This window comes from Gossypium hirsutum, chromosome A13 (assembly GCF_007990345.1).
Source record: "Gossypium hirsutum isolate 1008001.06 chromosome A13, Gossypium_hirsutum_v2.1, whole genome shotgun sequence".
Classification (NCBI taxonomy): domain Eukaryota; kingdom Viridiplantae; phylum Streptophyta; class Magnoliopsida; order Malvales; family Malvaceae; genus Gossypium; species Gossypium hirsutum.
The window spans coordinates 109,184,829-109,209,341 of NC_053436.1; the positions used below are offsets into that span (position 1 = coordinate 109,184,829).

The window sequence follows — 24,513 nt, forward strand, 5'->3', positions numbered from 1 at the left end:
GCACGTTGCTATTGGCAAAAACAACACAAAAATTCAGAAACAATAATAAAGTAGTAAATAGCAAATTAAAAAAAAAAACCCAAACCCGAACTCAAGAAAAATATATAAAATAAAACTGATCAAACCAAAAAATATTAGTGCTTGAAATTTAGAACAATCACAAAGTGATTTTGAAAATTCCCATTCCCCTCCGTAATGGCTGAAGAATCCGGAACGGCGTCGTCATCATCTAGCTCACAACCAAGATCCTCTCCTAACACTTCAAAAATATCCCAGGTTTTTTAATCTTCAATTCAATTTTTTTAAGAAAAATTATTGATTTTTTCCCTACAATTAAATAGCTTTTTCAGTTCGCCTCCATGATTTTTTCGATAGTCGTTATCTTTTTGCTGGGTCAATTTTTGGTCAAGTTCTTTTTTCGGGTTTCTGGGGATGTCTTAAGCTTAATTATTATAATTTGTTAATTTGTTTTCAATTTAGGCGAAATAAAATATTGGGTTTTGCATTAGGGTGGATATAAAGTGATGGGTTTAATTTATCTAAAAGAATTGTGAGATCTGATTTTTAGCTATAAAGGGTTTAAATCATTATTGTTTTAATACAATAACTTTGATTGTTGTTCTTGTTGTTATAATTGGTCCTGAAAATAGTTAGGTTTTCGTAATTAGATCATGGGTTATTGTCTGGGGTTTGTTTTCCAATTGAGATGGTCCACTGATTGATTGCTAAAAGATTCAAGTTCGTTAAAATGGGCTTGTTCTGTAATGTTATTTGCTTTATTATGTCTGCAGTTTTCTTTTTCTTTGCTCTTAGTTTCTATATTGCTTTTTTATGTTGCAGGTTCCTCCTGGATACTCTGGTCTCCCAACTTTTCAAAATGGCGATTTTCAGATGTTTCCGGTTATGTATCCTGCAATTGTTCCAGGTTTAACTTCGTTACAAAATCAGGAACAGATGAATCGTGGAGCAGGCATTTATGCTGTTCCTGTTCTACCATTTATGGGACATGTTTCTGGGATTCCATCTAACAATCTCATTCCTCTCACCTATAACATACCTACGTGAGTAAATCCATGGCTTTTGATCGGTGCCAAATGTTTCTATATATTTTGCTTATTTCTTCTTGTTGGAAAAACAAATTTAGCTATACATTCAATTTCTAGGAAGAGAACTTGTATATACATTCAATTTCTAGGAAGAGAACTTTACTTGTACCGAAAGAAAAGCTATCTCAGACGTTTGATTCAAGCCTCCTGTTGCTTTTAGTCTGCATGCTTTTTGTTTTAATTTCCATCCTCCATTTGCCTTGATTCCCTCTCTTGAGGAACCTGGGTTATAAGTTTTCTGTTTTTAATTAATGTTTTTGGCTACTTTTTGTTGAATGTGCATTTCTTAGATGCATACTGTTTCCTAAATTTTGAAGTGATTTAAAATTTTTAAAAGATTTCATTTTCCCCTTTAATTTCACTTTTTTCTTTGGTACATATGTGGAAGTCAAAGAAGCAGGACATTAGACCTTACCCTCATGAACAGGGGTAGGAACCAGGAAACCATCTTTTTTTGTTCCCTTATTTTACATATTGTTTCTTAAAATTTTGGCCAATGAGTGTTAGATCAAATTGATGTGTTTTGCCTTGACCAATATATCAAAATTTCAAATTTTCTCCCTTAACCTGCAAATCTCAGTTATCATGTTTCTCAATTTCTGTATTCCAGTATGTGTTATTATTATTATTATTCAACCTAATGTTGGCAACTGCTACATTGGATCCTACTACTATGATCATAGTGAAGAAATTACATTTTCCTTCTCAAGTGGTACTACATGGCACTTTTACTAAATGCTCTGGGAATGTTTGTGTTATTATGCGCCCAACTTCACTTAATCGGTTTATCATCTGGATGTTTTCCTGTCATTATTGTTCCTTCAACTATTTTTTGTCTTCACTAATTTTTGGGTCTGCCTTTTGGTTAGGCTAGTCTAAATTCCTTTAACATTTTATTCTTTAGAATGTGTACGTCTGTAACATGTTTATTAGAAGATATAAGATCACAAAACTTGTCATCTCAATAGTTATGGTGCCCAAAAACGTATCTACTCTAGTTATATCCTATTTTGATTTGCAGGCTTGCCATTGATTTTGAAATTCAGAGTAAGAAAATCCCTACTTTTGTTGGGAAATTATTTTAATATACTTTAAAAATATTGGTGGATTTCGTTAGATTAGAACATTACATGAAGGATATTGCCATAGATAGAGTGCAATGGCACAAAAAGTACTCTAGTGAGCAAACATTAACTTAACTTTAGAGCTTTTTCAGTTAGGAGGATAGGAACAATGATGCATATTTTTTTGGTTAAAAGGCAAACATTAACTTAACTCTTTTTCAGTTGTTTATCTCACCTTGTTGCATGGTTTCCATTAACAGTCAGTCAGTGACAGAGGCAGGGGCAGCAGCTGAGGATCAAGGGCAAGGAGCACAGCAACCTCAACATCAACAGCAGCAGGTAGGACCTCAGAGACAAGTTGTTGTAAGAAGATTCCAAATCGCATTTCAGCTGGATTTGTTGCTTATACTTAAGCTAGCAGCTGTAATATTTTTGTTCAACCAAGATGGATCAAGACAGAGGTTGGCTGTCCTTGTGTTCTTTGCTTCTCTTGTCTATTTGTAAGTTCTAAACTTCTTATTGCTTTTAATTTAATACTTGTTCAGCTCATAGGCACTGCTATTTGCTGATTATTGTGTCGATTGTTTGGTTGTTTTTTCTTGGATAATTTCTTATTGTTTGTTTTGTTTTAAAAATTGCTAAGAGTCACAAGTATTTGAACTTCTCTTTCAACTGGCATTTACTTAAATTCTTCTTTCTTGTTAGGCTTTATTTTTCCACTCTTTATACATCTTTCATCTGGCAATGCTTGCTTTAATTCTCTCTCTCCCCCACATGCTTTTCTATTGGAAAACAGAAATGAAAGATACTGTGTTGCCAAATCCACCGCCTAATTCAGATCCCAATTTCCATTTAGTTTATAAGCTAAGATACAAGTCCTAGAATCCTGCTTTTGACCATCTTTGTTCTAAATGGATTGCTGTGGCTTGACGGGTCCTTGTGTATTAGCAAGGGTTTGAGAAGTATTTTTGCCAGATAATGTGTGAGTTTTTGCTTCAAAAGAAATTGTAACTCTCCCTTTGTGGGGTGGGTGAAGGGGGACATTTCTGTCATTGGAATCACCTATACTTCACTAGTGGCATTAGAGTTTAGACTAATAATGGGGAATGTATAGTTTTTTCAAATAACGAGGGTAAAACCGTGGTGATGTGTGGTCCGTTTTTGTACTTACCTTTCACATCCAGTTTAGTGTTTTTCCCCCTCTTTTATTTTGCTTAGATTAACACTGACAATTGTTTTGTGCACTACTCTAAAACTCTAACATCAACGACTTTTCTTGATACTTTTAAGCATAACATGCATTGAGTTTCTGCAGGTATCAAACTGGAGCTCTCACACCATTGATAAGATGGCTTTCGCAAGGCATGCAAAGGGCAGCTGCACCTCCTCATCCACCTAGGCCTGCCGCTAGAGCAGAGAATGTTCCTGCTGCCCAGCAGGGCAATGAAAACGTGGCTGTAGCAGGTAAATTTTTTTAAGCTTATGGTATTAAACTTCAATATTATGGGTATTTAAGCAGGGTATATGGTACTAAACTTCATTATTTCCATTTGTTCTTACATATTTTTGCAACAAAATTTACTCTCTAGATATTAGTATATAATAAATTCTCGAGCTTTTGTATGATAAAACAAATGCTAATTTTCAAAATTAAGCTGTGGTTTCATCAATTATAAGCAATTTTTCTAAGATTTTCCATGTGTTTGGAGGATTCTTCAAGAGTTGCATCTCCATACCAATGTCCAGATATGCATCAAACACAAGTGCTTTAAGAACAATTAAGAATTAGATTAACATAGTTGGTAACTAAGATAATACCAAGTTAGTGAGAAACAACAAAGTCAAATCCTAATTAAATTTAGTTAGGCATGCAATAAAATTATAATTTTTACCATGTAGAATAGCAATTGTTGATAATTGTGATTCTACATGTTTGTTTTTTATTCAACCTTGCATCTGCTGAACAAGCAGGAGCAGAGAACGAGAACCGACCAGCGGTTGACGGTAATCAGGCAGTCGAGAACGAGAACGAACCAGAACCCGGTTTAGGAAATGCCGGTAATCAGTGGTGGGGAATTGTTAAGGAAATCCAAATGATTGTTTTCGGCTTCATCACGTCTCTTCTTCCCGGCTTCCACAACATAGAATAAAATCATATACTTTAGTGAGAACCAAATCATCTTTTTCCTCGCTAAACAAATAGTATAGAAAGCGATATTTATATGGGCGAGTATATTTAACGCATACGTGTAGTCATTGCATGGTTTCTTGGTATTCCCCTCTGCAGATCTGCAAGTGGCTTATTTTATTTACAGACCAGAATGGTTTATGGTTTTTTTTGTTGATAGGATTGTTGAAATGGTAAAATGCAAGTGCAATGCAGATTTTCATTGTAATGCAGCCATAGAATGAGTGGCTGGCTTCATTTATGGGTGTTTCTTTTCTTTACAGAGTTTTTGCCTTTTGGGTCATTGCTGTTTTTGCCTTTACAGAGTTTTTGCCTTTTGGGTCAATTACATCAATTTTTGAGTCAATTGATATCAATTTTTCGAGTCAATTGATTCAATCACTTTTGGGATTGATGCTTTGGTTGGTTCAATCGATCAGTTTGGTCCAGTCTAGTTCTTGAAACCCATTTTTATCCGAATCAAAATATTATTATTTTTTGTAATATTTAATTGTCTTGGTAATATTTAAATATGACTGCATAATTATTTTAAATTTTAATTTATTTATTATTTACATTTAATTTTAATATTGTTATTTTAATTTGAATTAAATAAATTGTTATCAAATTAGTAAAAATGGATAACTTATTAAGTTTTAAAGATTGTGCCTCGTCATTTAAAATTGATATCCTCTATATAGAGATAAATTTGACTTTTTTAAAGAAGTTTTCAAAATATCATTCATTTGAAATCGACAATGGTTAAGATTATTCTCAGGTCAGACCGAAGCTGTCTCGCCACTCTAGTGCCTAAAATGGGATTTTACAGAACAAAAACATCTCGTTGGTTTAGGCCGTGCACGACCACCTACTAAAAGAACCTGACGTCACGTGTTTAGTAAGATTTGAATGCTTACCTCTTAAAACATTTAAAAACAACTTCAGACAAATGATCCTTGGAAAACTTTTCTAGAAAAAATCAACCTTCCTTCAACCTCCACAACAACAAAACATAAACTTTCCAGAAAGGTAAAAAAAAAAAACTTGTTGCAATGCAATTTCCTTCATAATGCCTTAAAATAAAATTACAATAAGTCGCAAACAGAAAACCCTATATATATACATATCCCTTGATTCTCTCACACTGACAAGCCTTAGATGTGAATACATACAGGACCTTAAGAGCTAAGAAACCAACAAAACTCATTTTATTAGCATCAAAAAAATGGTAATTAGAATTAGTATATACAGGTTTACATTAAAAATGAGAAGAGAGAAACAAAAACCTCACATTTCTGACAAAAGATTGCTGATCTTCCTAAGCTCCTTGAGAGCTGTAATGGCTGTAACTTGTCCTTTGCCAATGTTTTTAGATAAGTTGTCTAATGATCCACCTTGACCCTGATCTTGCTGGAAAACTGACTCCACAACCTGCCAATTGAAATATATATGGTCATGCCATGGAAGTAAACCAAATAAAGTTTTAAGTTTTCATAGAACGCTTTGAGAAAAACAAAAAACAGATTCCCGAATATCTCCGCGTTATCACCCCCCTATCAACATTTAAGGCACCATCCGTTCTAAACACCAAAACCATTTTTGGTTTCGGGTTTAATTACATGAATATAAGGGGGTGAAAGTACTATAGATACCCTTATATTAGGAGTCAGATTGTATTTTGTCCACTCTACTAAAAAAAATAGGCAAATTAATCCCTGTACAATCAAAGAGTAAATTGGTCCTTTTAAAAATTCATATATTTTTTACTATTAAAAATTGGTCCATGTATATCAACATAAAAGTATATGTGGCATGCCACATGCCATTGTCTGGTGATTTGGTCAGCCACGCTAGTTTTTAAAAGAAATGACCAGTTTACTCTTTGATCTAGTATATAGGGATTATTTTGCCCATTTTTTAAGTAAAGGATACAACATGCAATCTGACGCCTAATATAAAGGTCTCCTTAGTTCTTTTACCATATATAAGGTGTTCTACTACACCTATACACAAACCTTCAGAAAAAATACATATAGAATTTTTTACAACATTCTTTGCATGTAATGCAATGTTATTTCATTGTGAAGCTTGGCACAGTTTAAACAATCAGAATATTTACCTGGATGTGGTCGAGCATAGCCTGCCCGAGATGCTTCAGTGTGTCCATCATATTCTGGTCCATAGCATCGCCTTTGTTGGTGGGATGTGAATTAGAAGAGGCACCAGCGGTAAATGAGTCTACTGTATTTCTCTTGCTATCGTGATTTGGAGAATTTGCGGCTTCACTGATACCTCCTCGTTTATCAGATGTCTCCTCACTGACAATGCTTCCTCTAAACTTATGTAACCATTGGAATTTACCTGAAAGCTGCCTTTGCTCCTTCGTAGCCGAGACCATCTTTCCTGAAGATCCATTCTCATGCAGAGAATTTAGATAAACATCTTCAGGAGGAAGGGAAACTGGCTGAGGTAAATCTTCTGGGATACTCCGCTGGTGAACGTAATTATCATCTGCGGATAAATTTGATGCAACACTGCTTTTTTCTGTGTCATTTTCATGGTCATGGTCATGGTCATTAATGACAGAACTAGGAGGACTTGGTGGTTCAGAAAAAATAGACGAGTTCTCTTCACTAACAACAGCTCCACTTCCATCATCACATCTATCCTCTACCGTGCAAATAGACCCTTTATTGGCACAATTCTGTCCATCCCCATGAACTTCAGCAGGATGATGATCCACTGAATTAGAAACCTCGAAACAACCTCCCGTTTCCACATCTTCCTCCAAGCCAAGTTGCTTAGACAAATCTTCAAGCAAACTACGCCTAACAGATAAGGTATGTTCCAGTTTGCACTTCTCTCTTATTGCAGGCAATGGTTCCGATTCAGTTCTAGATAGGCGAAACTTTACTCTTTCAGACCATTTCTTTTTCCCACTCGAAGTTTTCTTTTCCGAACTATTTTGCCTTTGTTCCTCTGCCTTATGCAGTACTCTCCACTTTTCTTCCCAGTAGCTGTCCGGCACCAGGTTTAGAGTAGTTTTCGAACAAACTAAATCGGATGAAACATTGTGAGCATTTATTGGAGATTTGCTGCAGTTATAAGCCCCAACAAATGTAGAGGGCAATGATGATATGTTAGAAACCAATGCAAGAGTCTGCAGTGACTCCGCCTTCGCTATCAGTTTTTTCAGATTTATACTCTCAGGAAAATTCAAGAGTCTCTGAAGACAAGAAGTTGCAGTTTCAGTAGCAAGCAAGGATGATCTCAGATAAAGTATCATAGAGACTGCCATAGCAGCAATTAATGTTCCACGGCGTGAACTGAGTAGTTTAAAACTGAAATGCTCACAATCGTCAGAAACTTCATCAAGTGGGCTATTATCTTCTGAGAAAATCTTATCCCATACAACTAAGAGATCTTGAAGTGAAAACTCCCGTCCAAATAAAACCCGCAACCAGCGAAGTGCAAAATACTGGGGTTCAACACCAAGCTCAACAAGATGGCTATGCAGAGATGAATCGACTATCGATAGTAAATGATACAGTGCAGCTGAGGCTTCAATGACAGGGGGCACACCACTCTGTGACTCCGCTGCAGGAGATGAAGCAAAAAAATCTGCCATAGCAACTGAACCATGTGCCCCAATCATCAGAGCATCAAACATACAGTAGGCATCATGTTCCATAAATTTCTCAGACAAGACAATACCGAGTTCACCTTCAGCTCCGTAAGCATCACTTAGCAATACAACCGCTTGTAACTCAGGATCAAGCTCATAAAGACTCATAACTTGCTTTGAATTGCCCTGAGATTCAATCTCATCTTCCACGGAATCTGCGAACTTCTTAAAATCAAAATTGTAAGCGACACCATTTTCTTCAAATGAAAATCCGTCGAATTTGTCAATGAAGAGGTCTTCATATAGCTTCCGCACTTCCAACAGTCGCTCGACATCAACATGAAGAACATACAAAAGAGGAGCCAAGAGTTCATGCATTCCTACAAATAAACAAGAAAGGGAAACAGATAAAGTGCCAGCTTGACGCCTCAAGTTTTTCATTCCATACTATGGAATAAAATTTGAATTACCAACTCCAATTACCCTAAAAGCATTCAGATTCAAAATCGTGAAAACACAGTCAATATTTAGAATTGCAAGGCATTGCTGATTTAGCTTCCAAAACCTACAGCGAGATAGCATGAAATTATATAACACATGCATGCAGAATAGTTAGGAAAAATACCTTGTCTGTAACCACAGTCCGGGTGTCGAAGACACCACAGCAATAGTATGCGCCTCAACATACCCTGGCATCCAGGAGTATGGAAGTAGCTTTCATGCTCCGGATATAATCGTGATAAATCCTGGTTAACCATTTTCTCCAGCTCAGCATTCCGAAAGTATTGACTCCAGGTGCTGTCTGCATGAAGAATTCACTATGGTTTAACTATAGATCAAGCAAAAAACACCTAAAATCATAAAATACGTCGAAACCATAGTAAATTTGCTCATAGAAGAAATATTCCAAGCATTCAGGGCGATCTAATTTTCCATTGACAAAGTTCAGTTACAATTCCTGGCTCGAAAAAGCCAACTAACCACGATAAGGTGTAAATCCAGGAAAAGAGATTCTCCATTTTATGAAATCGAAACAGACATTGGACCCATAATCACTGTCCATATGAATTCAACATTAATCAAGATAACATAACAAGGAGTAAACAACAATACTAGTTAAAACAAAAGCTGATGGATCAACAATGCAAATTGTTTAATTTAATCAATAATGAACTAAAAATCGAAGCAATACAGCAAAAAAGAAAGCATAAACATTACAATTACCTGGGTTTTGTGAAAGTGGATTATCCATAACAAGATCAAGGGAATTGGTTGCTCCATCCTTGGGAACATGTGGATCCACTAACAGTTGCCTTCTCAAACCAGCATATCTAAATTCACAAAGTTAGTTTACAAAAAAAAAATTGTAATTTAATTAAGGAAAACAATGTTCTTTGAAACAATCTAAGGGAGACACAAAGTTATCAATTTTAAATAAAATTTAAGCTAGAATTAGCTGAAATGCTTTATAAAAATATGAACAAAATGGATATAAAATTAGAAAAAAAAATTAAATCAAGTTTAGGTAATCTGTACAATAAAAAAAGAAGCTGTAATTTAAAAATTCACAATCTGATGCTAAATTTTTCTTAGGATTTAAAAAAAAAAAGGAAAAGGTAAAGATGAAATGGTTACCTTCTGCGAAATCAGCAGTTACCCTACGAAGATCATCAATTGAAGAAGAAGGAGGTAGAATCCCAAGATTGATACGCCATTGAACGCCTCTCAGGCTACCAAAAGGACGGCTTTCCGCAGGAACGACACCGGAGGAGGACGATGGCGCTTCTTCCTTTACAATCTCTTTGCTCATTTCTTGCGATCAAAACACTAATAAATTACACAAAACAGATTAAAAAAATATTAACGCCTGGGTTTGAGACACCAAAAAAATCATTCAAACAAGATTCTTCCTTTTGCATTCAGGCTTTCGATTTCTCTCTCTTTCTCCCATTTTTAGATGAAAAAAAAAAGAAAATTAATTAAAAAGGAAGACGCAAATAGGATGTTTGTTTGTTTTATTTATTACGAAAAAATTCCCTCAAAGAATCCACTTTATTTTATTTTATTTAATAATAGTAATTTATATTTAATTAATTATATTTATAACACTAAAAAAAGCATCATTTTATACTTTTAGGGTCACCTATACCAATATCACTAAATTATTAGTAATTTATATTTTAGTCATTAAATTTTAAAAATTTTCAAAATAGCCATTGAATTATTCGAAAGTTTTTATCTAATTTCTTGGATTGTTAAGGTTTTTTTTTTAATTTGACCGGCAAACTTTAAGTAAAAATTTGACAATCAATATAGTGGATTAGTACCCATCAACGAGTAAAAAACATACATTAGATTGAAATTGATCTTACGGTCAATGTTGAAAATTGAAAAAGAAATCTGTTTGGATTTTAGATTGTAGATTTATAATGTTCAAAATTATTTAATAAAAAACGAATTGTTGAAGAGAATGGGATAGAGCTTTCAAATCATCAAGCGATGTGAACAAAAAAAGTCATATAACAACAACATTAACAGCCCGGTGACTTAAATAGAAACTTTTTAATAGTTTGAGGATCATTTTATAACTTTTTAAAGTTAAGTGACCGATACATAAAATTACTAATAATTCAGTGACATTTGTTGTAATTTACCCTATTCTTAACGCTACATGGAATTTGCTCGTGGACCCGGCAGGTAGCTCCCCCGGCCCATATTGGATGGAGTTCTGGTAAAATTGGTTTTCAGGTAAATTCAACATTATGGAAATACTTTTTATGTAACAGTAAATTTGTTTTATTTATTTTAAATGTAATTTTTCAAAACTATGAGGTATTCGATTTATCTGGTTAAAATGATTCGATTAAAAAATTATTTTCCAGATTTATACCTACCTTTTTTAATTTTAAAAATCGTGTACGAATTTAATCGTTACTATTTATATCTACATCTATATATATTATATTTAAGGACTTTACTGAATTGATCTCACTTTATTCAAGTCCGAATTCAATTAAACAATTATAAAAAGTTATTTCCTTTTATAAAATAATAAATATTTGTATAGTGATACTTTTATTATATTAAATCAAGTGAAATTTAAAAATATATGTTTGATGGAATTTAAATCCAAAACACTGTAATTTTTAATGTCTTAACCATCTCAAATAAAGCTTCATTTAATTTTTAAATCAATTTTTTATATAAATATATTTGATAATTTTTTTTCACATACCATAATTATTGTAAATTAATAGCAAGATTTAGTAAATGGGATAAATATTAAAATTACACATGAATTTTATTTTAATGTACAATTCGATACGTGAACTTTGAGTTGTTGCATATAATTATGTATGCGAAATTTCGATTGTGATTCAAATATATATATTAAACTTAGATTTTAATCCAAATGTATATATTTAAAGAAATAAATATTTATTTATTTATTTTTATATTAAATTAATATATTTATATGTGTATGTAATGTATAAACGTAAAATAGTGTTACATCGATAATGATAAGAGTAGTTTATAAAAATTGAATCAAATAAAAGTTTCATGTATAGCATTGCACATAGAACAAAAATTCATTTGTACTTTTGATATTTATCCCGGAACTAAATCCACCAAATATGCATAGTATAGGGACCTTTTAAAGAATTTTACCAAAGTTGTACGATGTATCTATCTGCTCCTCCCCTCAACCTCCGTTTACTCAATGCTTATAGTTGGTCCCTTTTCTTTTAACGGCGGTTAAATGTATCTTTCTCTAAGGACTTCCTCAGCCGCCGCCCCTAGATTCATCCAACGCCATTATAACTCTGGGTTTTCTTACAGATTCATCCATGGCGGACCAAATGCAGACTTTTTCTTTCTCAACCAGACACCAAGACCACGAGAAAAACGACGACGTCGAGGAGGGCGAGTGTGCTTGCTTCGTGGTAGCTCTCTTCCCTTGTTTAATTTGCTTCATCCTTCTCCTTATCATAGTCTCCATCGTTTTAGTCTTCAAATTCCATTTCCTTTGCCACACTCCTCTTCATTCCGTCATTTACAAGCACCGTTGCTAGCTCTAGATTTGAATCTGAGTGGTTTCTCTAGTGTCACCGGCGGTGATAGAGATTCCGATACCGACACCGGATCCGATAGCATCGAGTCTAGGTCGGACCCAAAGGAAGTTGAGAGAGTATGCAAGGTGATCGACGAATTGTTTAGCTTAGACCGAAACATGGAAGCTGTTTTGGATGAATGTAGGATTAATCTTACTCATGATTTAGTCATTGATGTACTCAACCGGTTTCGGCACGCTAGAAAACCGGCGTTTCGGTTTTTCTGTTGGGCCGGACAAAAACCAGGGTTTAATCATGATTCCAGGACTTATAATAAGATGATGAATGTTTTGTCTAAGAATAGACAGTTTATAACCATGTCGAGATTGATTGAAGAAATGGGTGCTAATGGGGTTTCAACATTGGATACTTTTATTATTGCCATTAAAGCTTTTGCTGCCGCCAAGGAGCGGCGGAAGGCAGTCATGGTCTTCGATTTGATGAAGAAGTACAAGTATAAAGTGGATGTTGATATTGTTAATTGCTTGCTTGATAGTCTTGGGAGGGTTATGCTTGCGAGAGAAGCGCAAATGCTTTTCGAGAAGTTGAGAGATCGGTTTACGCCCAATTTGAATTCATATACGATATTGCTAAACGGTTGGTGCAAGGTGAGGAATTTGATTGAAGCAGGGAAGGTATGGAATGAGATGATCGATAAGGGTTTCGAGCCTGATGTTGTTGCTCATAATGTTATGATCGATGGGTTGTTGAGGAGTAGGAAGATGTCGGATGCAGCGAAGTTGTTTGAGGCCATGAAAAGTAAAGGGCCTTCACCTAATGTTCGTAGCTATACTATTATGATTCGGGAGTTTTGCAAGCAAGGAAAGATGAATTTCGCAATTCAGTATTTCGAGGAAATGCGTGGTTCCGGATGTTTGCCCGATGCAGCCATTTACACATGTTTGATCACCGGTTTCGGAAATCAGAGAAATATGGACGTGGTTTTTAGATTGTTGAAAGAGATGCAAGAAATAGGTTGTCCACCTGATAGTCAAACCTACAACGCCCTGATTAAATTATTAACGACTCAACGAAAGCCGGACGATGCAATGAGGGTATACAAGAAAATGATTCAAACCGGAATCCAACCAACAATTCACACTTTCAACATGATGATGAAATCGTTCTTCCAATCCAGGGACTACGACACAAGCCGTGCAATTTGGGACGAGATGCGCGAAAATGGGTTTTGCCCTGACGATGTTTCATACACCATTTTCATCGGAGGACTAATCCGTTTAGGTCGGTCAGGAGACGCATGTAGACTGTTAGAAGAAATGTTTGAGAAAGGAATGAAACCTCCTCAACTTGATTACAATAAGTTTGCAGCCGAATTTTCTAGAGCCGGCAAATCCGACATACTCGAGGAGCTGGCTCAAAAGATGAAGTCCTCCGGTAATGTCCAAGCCTCGGATATATTCACAAGATGGGCTGAGATGATGAAGAAAAGGATTAAGAGAAAGGGTCCTTTCAAAACCGATGGAAGGTGCATCTAACAAGGTAATGAAGCATTTTCTCCCTGGTTTTTCATGTATTTCAATGGATCATACTGCAAATATGACATTTTCTTTTATGGCCATTGGATGTATATATTTTTCTTTTTTCAGTTGTTGCATGCATTCTGTATTTGTAATGTTATTGGCTTATTGTTTAGCTCATTGGTTCCTTTCAACCCTAAACCCCAATGGATAAATCTAGGTAACATCACAGTATGACTAATTACATGGTGGTTGGAACTTTTCACAAACTCAAACAATAAGTTCCAACTGCTCCAATTATATACATATATAAGGTCAAGACAATTTGTGGGAATCAAACCAACTTGTGAACTACTAATATATATATACACACATGAAATTATGCTATACTCGAAAATACATTATGAAGTTAAGTATTGGTTAAAACTTCTTTATTAATTTCTTTAGGTTTCAAGTTTTGATATTATATTTTAAAATACTTTGTTTATATATACATAAAGATTAAGATTGGTTTGGAGTAGTGACTGAATCCCCATGATAACTCAAATACTATTCGAGGGCAAGTCGACTCTTTTGAGAAAAATTTTAAATATGTTATCTATTAGAAGCTGAAGGATCTTTCAAAGGATCGATATTGTTTCTGGTTGGGGTTTTGTTGAACTCCCCTCTTCTTTAAACAATCTTAGACACTCATTCTCTGTAAAGTCGATAGACAAAATCCTACTGAACTATTAAAAAATATGTTAGCTCAATAAACAACCCTTCAAATATTTATCGGAAAAAAGAGTGGAATTTACAACATAATGACTCTTACCATCAATAATTTCAAACAATCTATACAGAATACCATATGTTATTAGACATTGTTTTTCCATACAAAATCTATATATATATATAAACAATTATAAAAACAACATCCCCTACCTCTCAAATTTGCAGGCTAGACATTGCTTGTAATAAAATCAATCTCTTGTATATCAGATTCACTCCTTCGACTAAACGACATTTCTCTAATTGTATCCAAAATGGGCTTCCACGACCTCACCCTATACGACCTTCGAACCCCAACATGTACCGTCGTCTCCCTTCTCCTCGTCCGGCCGTTCATGGTCATCGTCGTCCTCGACAAACACCTAGTTTCCGGCAACGCACGGTGGGATTTAGCTCTTTCCGTCAACCTCTTCACAAGCGCCGCCATATCCAGCGGAGAAGCGTCACCCTTTAAAGTCGAAAACGGCAGCACAAAGTAAAGCTGGCCTGGTTGGAGCGGAGCATCGGGGCTCAGTGGCTGGGACCCTGCCGATAAAAGCTGAGCCGCGGTGCATAGAAACTGCTTAGGAGGGTTCCCTATGGCTTGACTCACTGAGATGGGATAGTCCAAGTCCTCTACGTAGCCATTGAGATGAACTAGTCGAACTGTATTCGGAGATGCATGTTTGCAAGAGCAAGAAGAAGATACACAACACCCCATTTTTTTACTTGGATTTGATGTTTCTCAATTAAATTATTATATATATATGTAAAAGATAATCCTTTCCGACGCACTTGTGATTTGGACTGTTTTGCAGGTTTGATTTTAGTGTAATATATTTGTCTTTCTTGTATAGTTTTGGTCAATGTTAGAGAGAGAGGAAGGTTGGCTACTCAAATCATTAAGCATTGAATGGTATACTTAATTCTACAAGTAACTTTTGGGTGTAATAATTTGTATTCATCCGTTTTACTGTATGAGTATAGTTCTAGGATGATAATTAGGTAAAATCTTCTAAATAATATTAATTTTAATATTCGAATTTGATCTAAATATATAGAGAAGAAGTCTACATACATAATTATGTACCATGGTGTTGGATCATAAGAGCGAAATCAATGAGCGCGAAATTAAATTATGTATTTTTGTAAGAATTAAAATGAAATTTCATCATTGTATTAATTTAATTATTTATAATTTTTCAAATATTAAATTAATTTTTATAAGAGACCAAAATGTAATTTGACTATTTATTAACTTATAATTTTAGAAAGAAAAAAATATTTTCTCATTTTAAGAGGCCTTAAAGATATTTCAGTTTCAAAATCATCATTTGGTTTCGGACAATGTTCTCAACATTTCTCTTTTGTTTTTTTAAGATTAAACCGCTTAACGTTGTGATTTTATATCAATAATTTTGAATATTATGGAACTTTTGGTTAGACTCTCAAATCCCATAAATTTTAAGTTTTACTTTAAAAGAATTTTCCATAAATAAAATTATGTGCCCTCATTTAATTCCTTGCCTATGGTTATTATAGTTGATTTTATATTGACTAAAGATATATCACATGCTTGCTTCCACAGTTTTCTTTTCATGAAACTAAACTCCAAAATTTGAAGTCTCGATACAACCTAGTACCTACCATCAAACCTTTAAACATAGATTAATATGCACGAAAAAATGTGTACCTAATTAAGAATTATTTTTCCTTTGAAATATAAAAATAAAAAAAACTCATGTATAGTTCAAGGGTTATTTTTATTATTAACCCACAAAAATGTTGAATGAGAATTTTTTTTTTAACTTATTTCGTATTTACAATTATTATCAGAATTGAATTGAATAATTAATTTAATAAATTAATATATCAATATATAATTTATACAAATAAAATTTAAATAAAAAATCTTAAAAATAATTATTTCAACATTATTTTATTTTGTTATTTCAACAAATTTTAAACTCATAGGCAAATAATTGTTAGAAATTGAAATATTTTAATATGCAAATATCACTCTCACTCTCACGTTTCTCATCTTTTAAAATGATCCAATGAAAAAAATAAGAAAAATAATAAAAATAATAATACTCTGAATTGTCACTCTCAACCTACAATATCTTCTTTTTTTTATTCTAAAAAAATTATTTTCTTTATAGTTAATGTATATTTGCATGTATTTTAGTGTTTATAAAAATGCATTTCGAGCACCGATTGAGTCATAGTTTTATTAGTACAAGTATTTTTGTCAGTGCAAGAAGACATGGGTTTAAGTGCATTGAAATGGATTATCCACTTATCTATGGGTTGAGGAGGGATATAAATAATCCTAGATATTATCCTCTTAATTAAACTTAAATTTTGAAATCTGAAAAAGAGATAAACTAAATTCCGACCACAAATACAAAAAATTTTAACATATTTGAATGTAAAAATTAACATGCTCATTAAATTGTAAATTTTTTATTTATAATAAAAATATAAAAAAATATATCTAATTAATAATCTTATTCAATGAAATTCTCAACAATATTATTTCTTTAAAATGAATTTTGACGTTTCAAAGCAAAAGTAGAATTGCTTACGCAATCTTTCAATAAAATATGATTGACTTTCTTGTTTGATTATATAATTATATATATATATATATAATTAAAATATTAAATTCCGTGATTTTAATTTTGTTGGCTGATATTGACCAAATAATAACAATGTGATATTAACTCATCTTCAATTAAAATTACATATAATTTTAGGTTTTGGATTAAAAAAATTGTAACAAATAATTCTTTAATAAAAATACCAATTTATTATTATGGTCGAATTAGTTTGAATTATAAATTAAATTAAATAATTTTTTAAACATAAAATACTCATTGATAAACTTCAAAAATATAATTTATTTTTCGACAAATAAAAAATAACTAAATAAATAAAAACAATTAGAGATCACCACAAATTATCACAATAATTTCTTTTACAAATTAAAAACAAAAAAAGACTTAATTGGTCTTTTATATAAATATTTAAATACCGTATAATTAAATTTAATTAAAATAAAAATAGTAATTTAAATTTGCTCAAATTGGGTTAAGGATTGAGATGGATGTGACCCATAAAGAGCACCCGTCACATTTGACTATTACACACCATAAATTTCTTTAAGCTATAACATTTAGTCCTTTAACTTCATAATTTTTTTCCACATTATCTCTTTTATAATTTTTTTTATCTATATTAGTTTCGAAATCTAGAGTGTCGATTTAATCCTTAAATTTGAATTCCAATAAAAGATATGATGTAATACTCTAACATTGTACCACAATCTCACTTATCTCTTAAAATTAACTTTGGAATTTTCTTTATATGTTTTATATTCTTTTAGATTTTATAGAATTTTTTTAGATTTTATAATGATGTAATTGGCGAATCAAAAATTTCCATACCAACTTTTAACATGAAAAAACCGACCAAGCTTAACCGACCTTGATTCGTTCAAGTTAGTCAATTCAATTATTAACCAACCTTAAGTTATTGAGTTGAATTTAAGACTATTAGATTGGATTTAAATGGTTTTAATATCTATTATATATTATAAAATATAAATATATTTTAAATAATTTAAAATAATATAAAATAAGTCAATTTTTTCTGCCATTCAATTTCAAGATTCAAAAATTGTCAACCAACCGAGTTAATCAATTAAACTAGCGTCAAAACCAATACTCCCCCTAGTTAAATCGAAACCAAAAAAACTAAATAAATCAGTTTTATTGGTTAAAATTGAAAATTGCTTACCCCTACATTGCACAACCTCAAAGTGCTCTATTAACCCACATTAACAAACTCCAAATTCAAAGATCAAATTGAAAAGAATTGTCACTTTCCAAGATCACCATAAACCTTTCGAGATATGACATAACTTCAAAGTGCCACATCAACCTACCTTTACGGAATTCAAATTTTGAGATTAAAATTGAGGAAATTTATCAAGTTCCGGGACTAATGTGAACCCTACGAACTGGCCCAAAGAAAAATAACACGGATTTAAAAAGTAAGCTTCATATTTTCCAGAAAAAGCAAAGAGAGGTGCATCAGTCTTGTTTTCCAACTTTTACACAAAAAAAAAAAATGAATCTCCCCCACTATTCTTTTCACATATATAATGATCATGATAACAACAATAATAATGTAATGACTGGCTGAAATTTTTTTTTGGGGGGGGGGGGAATGGACAAGAAATTCCCCGGCTGGAAGGACGCAGCACTAACAACTCGTTAGCCTCCGCTCCAGCCTAATTCGAGTCAGTCCTAACTGCTCTTTCTGTAGCCCTAGCATTTGATAATTGCGGTTGGGAAACATGGCCATGTACAAAATGTATATAATCTGTGTGTGAAACCAAGATTGGGAACCGAAGGATCAAGAAAAAGCGGACCAAAGAATTCACAGTCAAAAATTGAGGAGCGTCATCAATTTATCTACGGTTTCGGGGTAAAATTTTCTTGCGAATAGGTAACACGGTCGCTTGATACCATTCCAGAGACAAGGTTGTACCAATCGTTCACTCTGCGGGAGGAAAAGGAAAACCAGACAAATATAACTGAGTTAAGAATCTCGCAATTTTACTAGTTGTTGTAGTATGAGAATGTGCTTGAAATGTATACCTTAGCCTCACTTGTTACATGGATACTCAAGTCTATTGACTGCAAAAAAAATATAATGCAAAACTCATCAGAACCCAAATTCATACAAAGGAACTAAAACCTTATCAAGTGTATCGGTTAAAACATGAGGCGGTGAGTTGTTAAACAGCAAGTGGTTACTTAAAAATAAAGCGACAAACGAGTTACCGTAATGTTGTTCAGAAGATCCTCAGTAACATCTTGAGCCTTATATGATTTAGGGTGCCACTTTCTCTCAGACCAATCAACATGTGTTACCGACCAGTTGGCAATACCACCAGGATCAATCATCTGATGGCACAAAAATTGGGAAAAAAAAAAGGGAATTAGAAGAAGCTAAAGTGAAGAGTAGAAAACATGATCCAGATTGTGATTCTCACATTGAAAAAGGTTGGCAGGTAATGCTCATCTGCAATGCAATTTTTGCCGTCGAAACCTGGCTGTAATAATCAATATTATGGATGAGAACAAGTCAGCAACATAAAATTTGTGCGCTAATTCTATATGTTACTTCGATTTTCTACAGATTATAGTTACCGGATACTTAAATCATAATACGCATCCCAATGATGAATTCATTCATTTCACTATTAAAAAAGATATAACCATAATCAAGCTGAAGTGAGCCGAAACGCTACAAAGCTGAAGCTCAACTCCAAACTCAAGGCTCAAAGCGTGGCTAAAGCTGGATTGAGATTCTTTTTTTTTTCAGATTAAGCATGGATAAAGAAGTCAAGCTACTAGAGCTAGGTTGATTATAATTCAGCCCTTGTCATACAGTACAAGAAACTAAAGAAAACCCAGAAAACTATCAGTCTAAGCCTAAACAGGTGAAGTTTATGCAGAAACTAACATCTAACCTGATCTTAAATTTATGCAAATCCAGGGTTCGTAAAAAGCTTTACTTTCCAAAGAAGTGCTTATTTTATCTTAGTTCACAGGCAAGCCATTTACATCTAGAAATGTTGTCTCTTTGTGCTAACACAACAGTTAAATAGAAAGAGGCAGATAAACATCGATTGCACAACTTGAAACCAGCCTCACTGAACAGAAGTAGTGAGAATACAGAAACACCTATTATATCCCTAAAAAGGCTCTACATATTTTATTGAACGATATTCATCACTCTACTTAACTATATTGAAACATATCTTGACTGAATTGGAAAGGGGCAACGGGGTCAGAGGAATGAAGGGAGAGATCAGGAAAATAGAAATCAAGTATACTTTCCACTTTCACTGATATACTTCAAAAGGTACATAAGGCTTGTGACAAACCAGAGTTGGTAGGCTACTTTTCAATATTACTTTCGGGAATGATGAGAGTGGAAAATTCGCCAACTACCTCATCCATAAATCAAAGGAAGTTGTAAATTCAAAACAAAGCATATTAGGGTAAATCGAACTACAATTTAAAATCAAATTCACCTTGCAGTAATCCCGGAACCTAGAGTAGTAAAGACTGTCAGCCATAACTATCAGAGCATGCTGTCGCCTCATTGAGAACCACTGCACGAAATTCACTCATTTTTTGCCACAACAAGACACTAAATAAGTTGGTTTAAAGAGGCGATGCTGAGAGACTTTGTAGCTGGGCAGGAGTGAACATTCAAAATGAAAATGCAATATGCATCAACTATGGGGAAGGGGGATCAAATTTGACAAAATATAGGACACCAGCAGAGACACATGGCCTTCATACTGTCAATAAAGTTTAGTGAGACAAGGTTCATTAAGATGTCCCAGCTACAGATTTACCATTTAGATTGACCTATTGTAATGTATATTTACCTAAATAATAATGTCCTCTATATTATATCAATTCAGACATACCTGTGCACCCTTTCTGAAGTTTTTCTTTTCTACTTCAGGTAACATGTGCTCTGAATATCTTCCATTTCCATGCGGTCCAGGATCCAAAAAGCTGGTGAAAAAAAGAGGTAGGGGAGACATATCAGACAAGGAAAAACAGTTCCCTAAATGCCTCCTATTCACTCTTAAGATTTCACTTACCAGTCAACAAAACTCATGTTAGCATGCATCAGATAGTTGTAGATATAGTCAAAATTATGCAATGGAACACAGCTGCAAAATTACAATTTTGTGTAAGTCTAAAAGAAATCCTTTGAGGTGGGAGAAAAAAGGGTCTCGGGGGGACATGATGAAACTATAGTTACCTCTCAGAAAGTAACACAAAATGTTGGTTATCAGTATCTTGTAGAGCATGAGCCAATAGTCGTTTCTCTGCATCAACCATAGAGATCTTTCCCCATACAACCTGCAAATTCAGTAAATCCAAGGATTACTAGTCATCAAGTTGTGCATTACAGTGCCACTATTAAATATGATAGCAGCATATCAAAATGTCACAATCAGTTCGACTACAACACAATGGATAAGAAAACTTAAAGCAATAATCATGTCAATAAAAGTAGATGAATTACCATAAAATAATAGTTATAATTGGTGAATAGCCTTTTAAGATTACAAAGTTTGACCAGAATTTTGAAATAAAAAACAACAAACATGCACATACCTAACAGCTAACTGCACAAGAATCGTGTCTAGTAGTTGGGTGTAAAATGATGCTGTATCTAAAATGCTGTATGCATTCCAAGAGATTTTCCCAAACTAAAAACAAAGCTGGACAGTAAATTATGACAGGACTCGACAAACTCTTGATATTGCAGACAAGGAAAGATACAGGGCAGTCTACCCTTTTCCCTCCGATATACTGAAATTAAGTTATTGCCTATCAGGTTTCCTGCTGGAGCCATTTTCAGGTCCACAGCGGATGAATCACTGTTTTTTCTAATGACAATAGTAAAATAAGGACACTTTGCATGTACAACCAAAATGCAGAAGCATGGAATGATAATTCCAATATAACATCATATCGAAGGAAAAATGAAAGAAAGAGATAAACAGCAACCTAACAGCAAATTAATCTAAGACATTTACCTCATCACTGCGAATGTCCCGATTAAGAAAGTAGTGGCTCACATGAACTGGTTTTCCTTTTGATGCATGGACATAAACAGAAAATTTTCCCTCATGCCCCTGCCAGAAAAATGAGCGAACATTTAACAAATATACAGAGTTAATAACATCTTGAAAGAAACTAAAAGCCACAAATGCAGAAAAAATAAAAATTATTGCAATGCCTTTCCAAGAACTCAACAAAAAAGTGTGTAGTAAACAGACAGTCAAACATAACTAAAATTTTATAGACAGAGACATCCTGATGCATACAACGCAATGGAAATGGAATTGCCAAGTTCCATCTCCACCGCAGCAAATGTATCAAGTCAAAATAAGCCAGATTGATATCACTATACCTTCACCACATACAACCCATCTTTGCAACCACAATCAACAAAGAAAATGATGTTCACTAGAATGAAATACATGACTCATTTATAGAAGACAATTCACTGACATAAAAACCACTATGATGACCAGCCTGAATTACTTTATTAGAATCAAACAAAAGAGAAAATGTGCTATTTGGTTCACAGATAGGCTTCATATAACCAGATGCTTTTGAATCTATACCAACAAATGTTCATTAAAAAATAAACAAATACTCCTACAAATTAGTTCAGAAAAGAAAATCTAACACAAAACAGGCAGGGTACTTAAGGCCAACAGCCAAAATGTGATTCTTTCTTAGTAAACATCTCCTACATGGCAGATTTTGTGTATAACCTTGAAAGAATTTCTTCAATATATCAGTTCATGAAAGCCAGGTTCAAGAATAATAATCATGATACTAAATGGGTTAATAAAATAACTTACACGGAAGAACATATCCCAAAGCTTCTCGAAAGGAAGTGAACTTGGAGTTAAGAACATGAACGCGATTTTCGGATTTTTAGATTGGACAGGAGGATTACTCAAAATATCTCTAATCACAACCTGTGATGCAATCTCCTCGTCGCTTAATTCCCTTGTCGGCGAAGGTGGAAGCCAATTAGTAAGGACCTTGCAACCTCTTGAAGAAAATACATAACAAGCAGCACTGCCTTGTGGTGGATAGATATAAGCACAAACTAGGAAAAGGCAAACTAATGAAACCAGAGAAATAATCCATATCGGCCTCTTCAAAGGAGGGCGGTGGCGAGACCCAGGCAAGATTTGCATATCACCCATGCTGCCTAGTCGCCACGCCTGCGCTCCCTTCATCTAGTACAAACACCACAATTTTATATTCATGCAATTCTCTTCTTCCCCAAATTATAAAAGCCGCAAATTCGGAAACGAACACAGATTCTCCGATCAGTCAATGTAAGGTGATCTGCAAAAGGAAAACCACAAGGCAAACCATTAGAATACTAAGATTGTCGAGACCAAAAAACAAAACATAGTCAAAGACATCAGTTTAGATTACCAAGTACAACAAAATTCAATCAAATACTAAACCCTAAAACTTCGGGTAATGGAATTATAGTTAAAATAATCTTTTAAGAAAGAAAGAAAACCCGCAAATCAAGCTTGTGCTCTACTTCTTTACGCATTTCGAAATAATTTTTTAAAAATAATAATAATACAAATTTACCCTTTCTTTTAAATCAAATCGCTTGAGAGCAACAATTATTCAACTAGTTAAGCACAAATATCATAAATTCAAGAAATAAATGCAAAGTTCTGGATTCGCGTAACTACTAAAACCAAATACACGGTCAGCTTCCTTTCAACAATTTCTATGTAAAAAAAAAAGAAGCAGCAGAAACGTGTTGCAATTTGCCAAAAAAAAAAGTCAACCCAAATCGACGACCTCGCTTGTCTCCAGTCTACCAAAAGCCCAAGACCAATTCAAATCTAACCCAAAAAATAAAAATAAAAACTAAACATTTTCACACTCAATTTCCTTCCTCAAGTCAATACCATCCTCCCCATCATAAAGAACTAAATCACGCCTTTCTTTAAACAAAAAACAGCAACACGAAGCAGCAAAGTTAAACAAATCAAGAAGCGAGTTTACCTGAAGAATGGAGTTGATCAAAAGAAAAAGTGAAGGGAAATCTTTAAAATCTTTCAGGATATTTCGAAGATGCAAAAAGAAAACCCAAAAATAAAGACTAAGATCTAGGGCAGGCCGAGCATGAACTAAGAAACAAAGAAACAGATTTGTATTGGATTATATTTATATCTAAAATATATATATAAAAAAATAGAGAGAGAGATTAATCTCTGTAAATTGAGGTTTTTTGATTCTTGAAAATGGATTTCGTTTATGTATTTTGTTTGTGGATTCTTTGATTTTGATTTTTTTTCCTTTTTAGGTTTTATTTTATTTTATTTTATTCTTATAGATGTTTCTAAGGGAGGGGAAGAACGGGGTCAAAGAAGCAGTAGGCGGGTTAGAATTTTCATTTTTCTTTTTTATTAAAGGCTTTACTACAAATTTGAACCTTAAACTATATCATTTTTTTCATTTAAGTACATATCAATTTTGTGTAAGGGAGAGATTTTTTCGACTTCCATTTAGTCGGATGGGGTGGAGTGGGGCTATCGGTTTTAACCT

General features: G+C 33.7%; 5 protein-coding genes across 10 annotated transcripts; 2 read left to right on the top strand and 3 right to left on the bottom strand.

Moving 5' to 3' along the window:
* The first annotated feature begins 27 nt into the window (after positions 1–27).
* On the top strand, positions 28–4,595 carry LOC107940287 (uncharacterized). Its single transcript, XM_041085768.1, has 5 exons — positions 28–276; positions 841–1,061; positions 2,431–2,670; positions 3,486–3,634; positions 4,142–4,595. Exons 1-5 carry the CDS (start codon positions 196–198, stop codon positions 4,318–4,320), a joined length of 870 nt encoding a protein of 289 aa, XP_040941702.1. The 5' UTR covers positions 28–195; the 3' UTR covers positions 4,321–4,595.
* Positions 4,596–5,381: 786 nt separating this feature from the next.
* On the bottom strand, positions 5,382–9,293 carry LOC121212621 (uncharacterized). The gene is made up of 4 exons (XM_041085767.1): positions 9,187–9,293; positions 8,588–8,764; positions 6,457–8,342; positions 5,382–5,768 (listed from the first exon to the last, which is right to left on the bottom strand). Exons 1-4 carry the CDS (start codon positions 9,212–9,214, stop codon positions 5,625–5,627), a joined length of 2,235 nt encoding a protein of 744 aa, XP_040941701.1. The 5' UTR covers positions 9,215–9,293; the 3' UTR covers positions 5,382–5,624.
* A 2,350-nt stretch (positions 9,294–11,643) lies between these two features.
* Positions 11,644–14,875, top strand: LOC121202950 (pentatricopeptide repeat-containing protein At3g62470, mitochondrial). The gene is made up of 2 exons (XM_041085769.1): positions 11,644–13,574; positions 14,534–14,875. The coding sequence occupies exon 1, from the start codon at positions 11,723–11,725 to the stop codon at positions 13,568–13,570; it is 1,848 nt and encodes a 615-aa protein (XP_040941703.1). The 5' UTR covers positions 11,644–11,722; the 3' UTR covers positions 13,571–13,574; positions 14,534–14,875.
* On the bottom strand, positions 14,345–15,023 carry LOC107940291 (uncharacterized). Its single transcript, XM_016873724.2, has one exon. It carries the CDS (start codon positions 15,021–15,023, stop codon positions 14,493–14,495), a length of 531 nt encoding a protein of 176 aa, XP_016729213.2. The 3' UTR covers positions 14,345–14,492.
* A 3,328-nt stretch (positions 15,024–18,351) lies between these two features.
* LOC121212622 (glycosyltransferase BC10) lies at positions 18,352–24,300 on the bottom strand. Of its 6 annotated transcripts, none has more exons than XM_041085770.1 (11): positions 23,971–24,300; positions 22,785–23,283; positions 21,948–22,046; positions 21,164–21,264; positions 21,000–21,071; positions 20,820–20,910; positions 20,415–20,495; positions 19,368–19,427; positions 19,156–19,278; positions 18,970–19,008; positions 18,352–18,871 (listed from the first exon to the last, which is right to left on the bottom strand). In XM_041085770.1, exons 2-11 carry the CDS (start codon positions 23,169–23,171, stop codon positions 18,755–18,757), a joined length of 1,170 nt encoding a protein of 389 aa, XP_040941704.1. In that variant the 5' UTR covers positions 23,172–23,283; positions 23,971–24,300; the 3' UTR covers positions 18,352–18,754. The 6 variants fall into 6 exon arrangements, with proteins under 6 accessions (XP_040941704.1, XP_040941707.1, XP_040941705.1 ...); XM_041085773.1 differs by lacking the exon at positions 23,971–24,300 and adding an exon at positions 23,649–23,771; XM_041085771.1 differs by lacking the exon at positions 23,971–24,300 and adding an exon at positions 23,545–23,705.
* Positions 24,301–24,513: the final 213 nt, after the last annotated feature.

What these genes read in the sequence shown, in the direction of transcription:
- LOC107940287 (XM_041085768.1), top strand. Translation starts at nt 196, where the DNA reads ATGGCTGAAGAATCCGGAACGGCGTCGTCATCATCTAGCTCACAACCA. An exon ending in TTTGCTTCTCTTGTCTATTT is followed by an intron (nt 2,671 to 3,485) that starts GTAAGTTCTAAA and finishes GAGTTTCTGCAG; the next exon opens with GTATCAAACTGGAGCTCTCA. An exon ending in TGAAAACGTGGCTGTAGCAG is followed by an intron (nt 3,635 to 4,141) that starts GTAAATTTTTTT and finishes CTGAACAAGCAG; the next exon opens with GAGCAGAGAACGAGAACCGA.
- LOC121212621 (XM_041085767.1), bottom strand. Translation starts at nt 9,214, where the DNA reads ATGGATAATCCACTTTCACAAAACCCAG. An exon ending in GGACTGTGGTTACAGACAAG is followed by an intron (nt 8,343 to 8,587) that starts GTATTTTTCCTA and finishes GTTTATTTGTAG; the next exon opens with GAATGCATGAACTCTTGGCT. An exon ending in CTATGCTCGACCACATCCAG is followed by an intron (nt 5,769 to 6,456) that starts GTAAATATTCTG and finishes TTCAATTGGCAG; the next exon opens with GTTGTGGAGTCAGTTTTCCA.
- LOC121202950 (XM_041085769.1), top strand. Translation starts at nt 11,723, where the DNA reads ATGTATCTTTCTCTAAGGACTTCCTCAGCCGCCGCCCCTAGATTCATC.
- LOC107940291 (XM_016873724.2), bottom strand. Translation starts at nt 15,023, where the DNA reads ATGGGGTGTTGTGTATCTTCTTCTTGCTCTTGCAAACATGCATCTCCG.
- LOC121212622 (XM_041085770.1), bottom strand. Translation starts at nt 23,171, where the DNA reads ATGAAGGGAGCGCAGGCGTGGCGACTAGGCAGCATGGGTGATATGCAA. An exon ending in ACTTCAGAAAGGGTGCACAG is followed by an intron (nt 20,496 to 20,819) that starts GTATGTCTGAAT and finishes AATTTCGTGCAG; the next exon opens with TGGTTCTCAATGAGGCGACA. An exon ending in ATGTAACAAGTGAGGCTAAG is followed by an intron (nt 18,872 to 18,969) that starts GTATACATTTCA and finishes TTCCTCCCGCAG; the next exon opens with AGTGAACGATTGGTACAACC.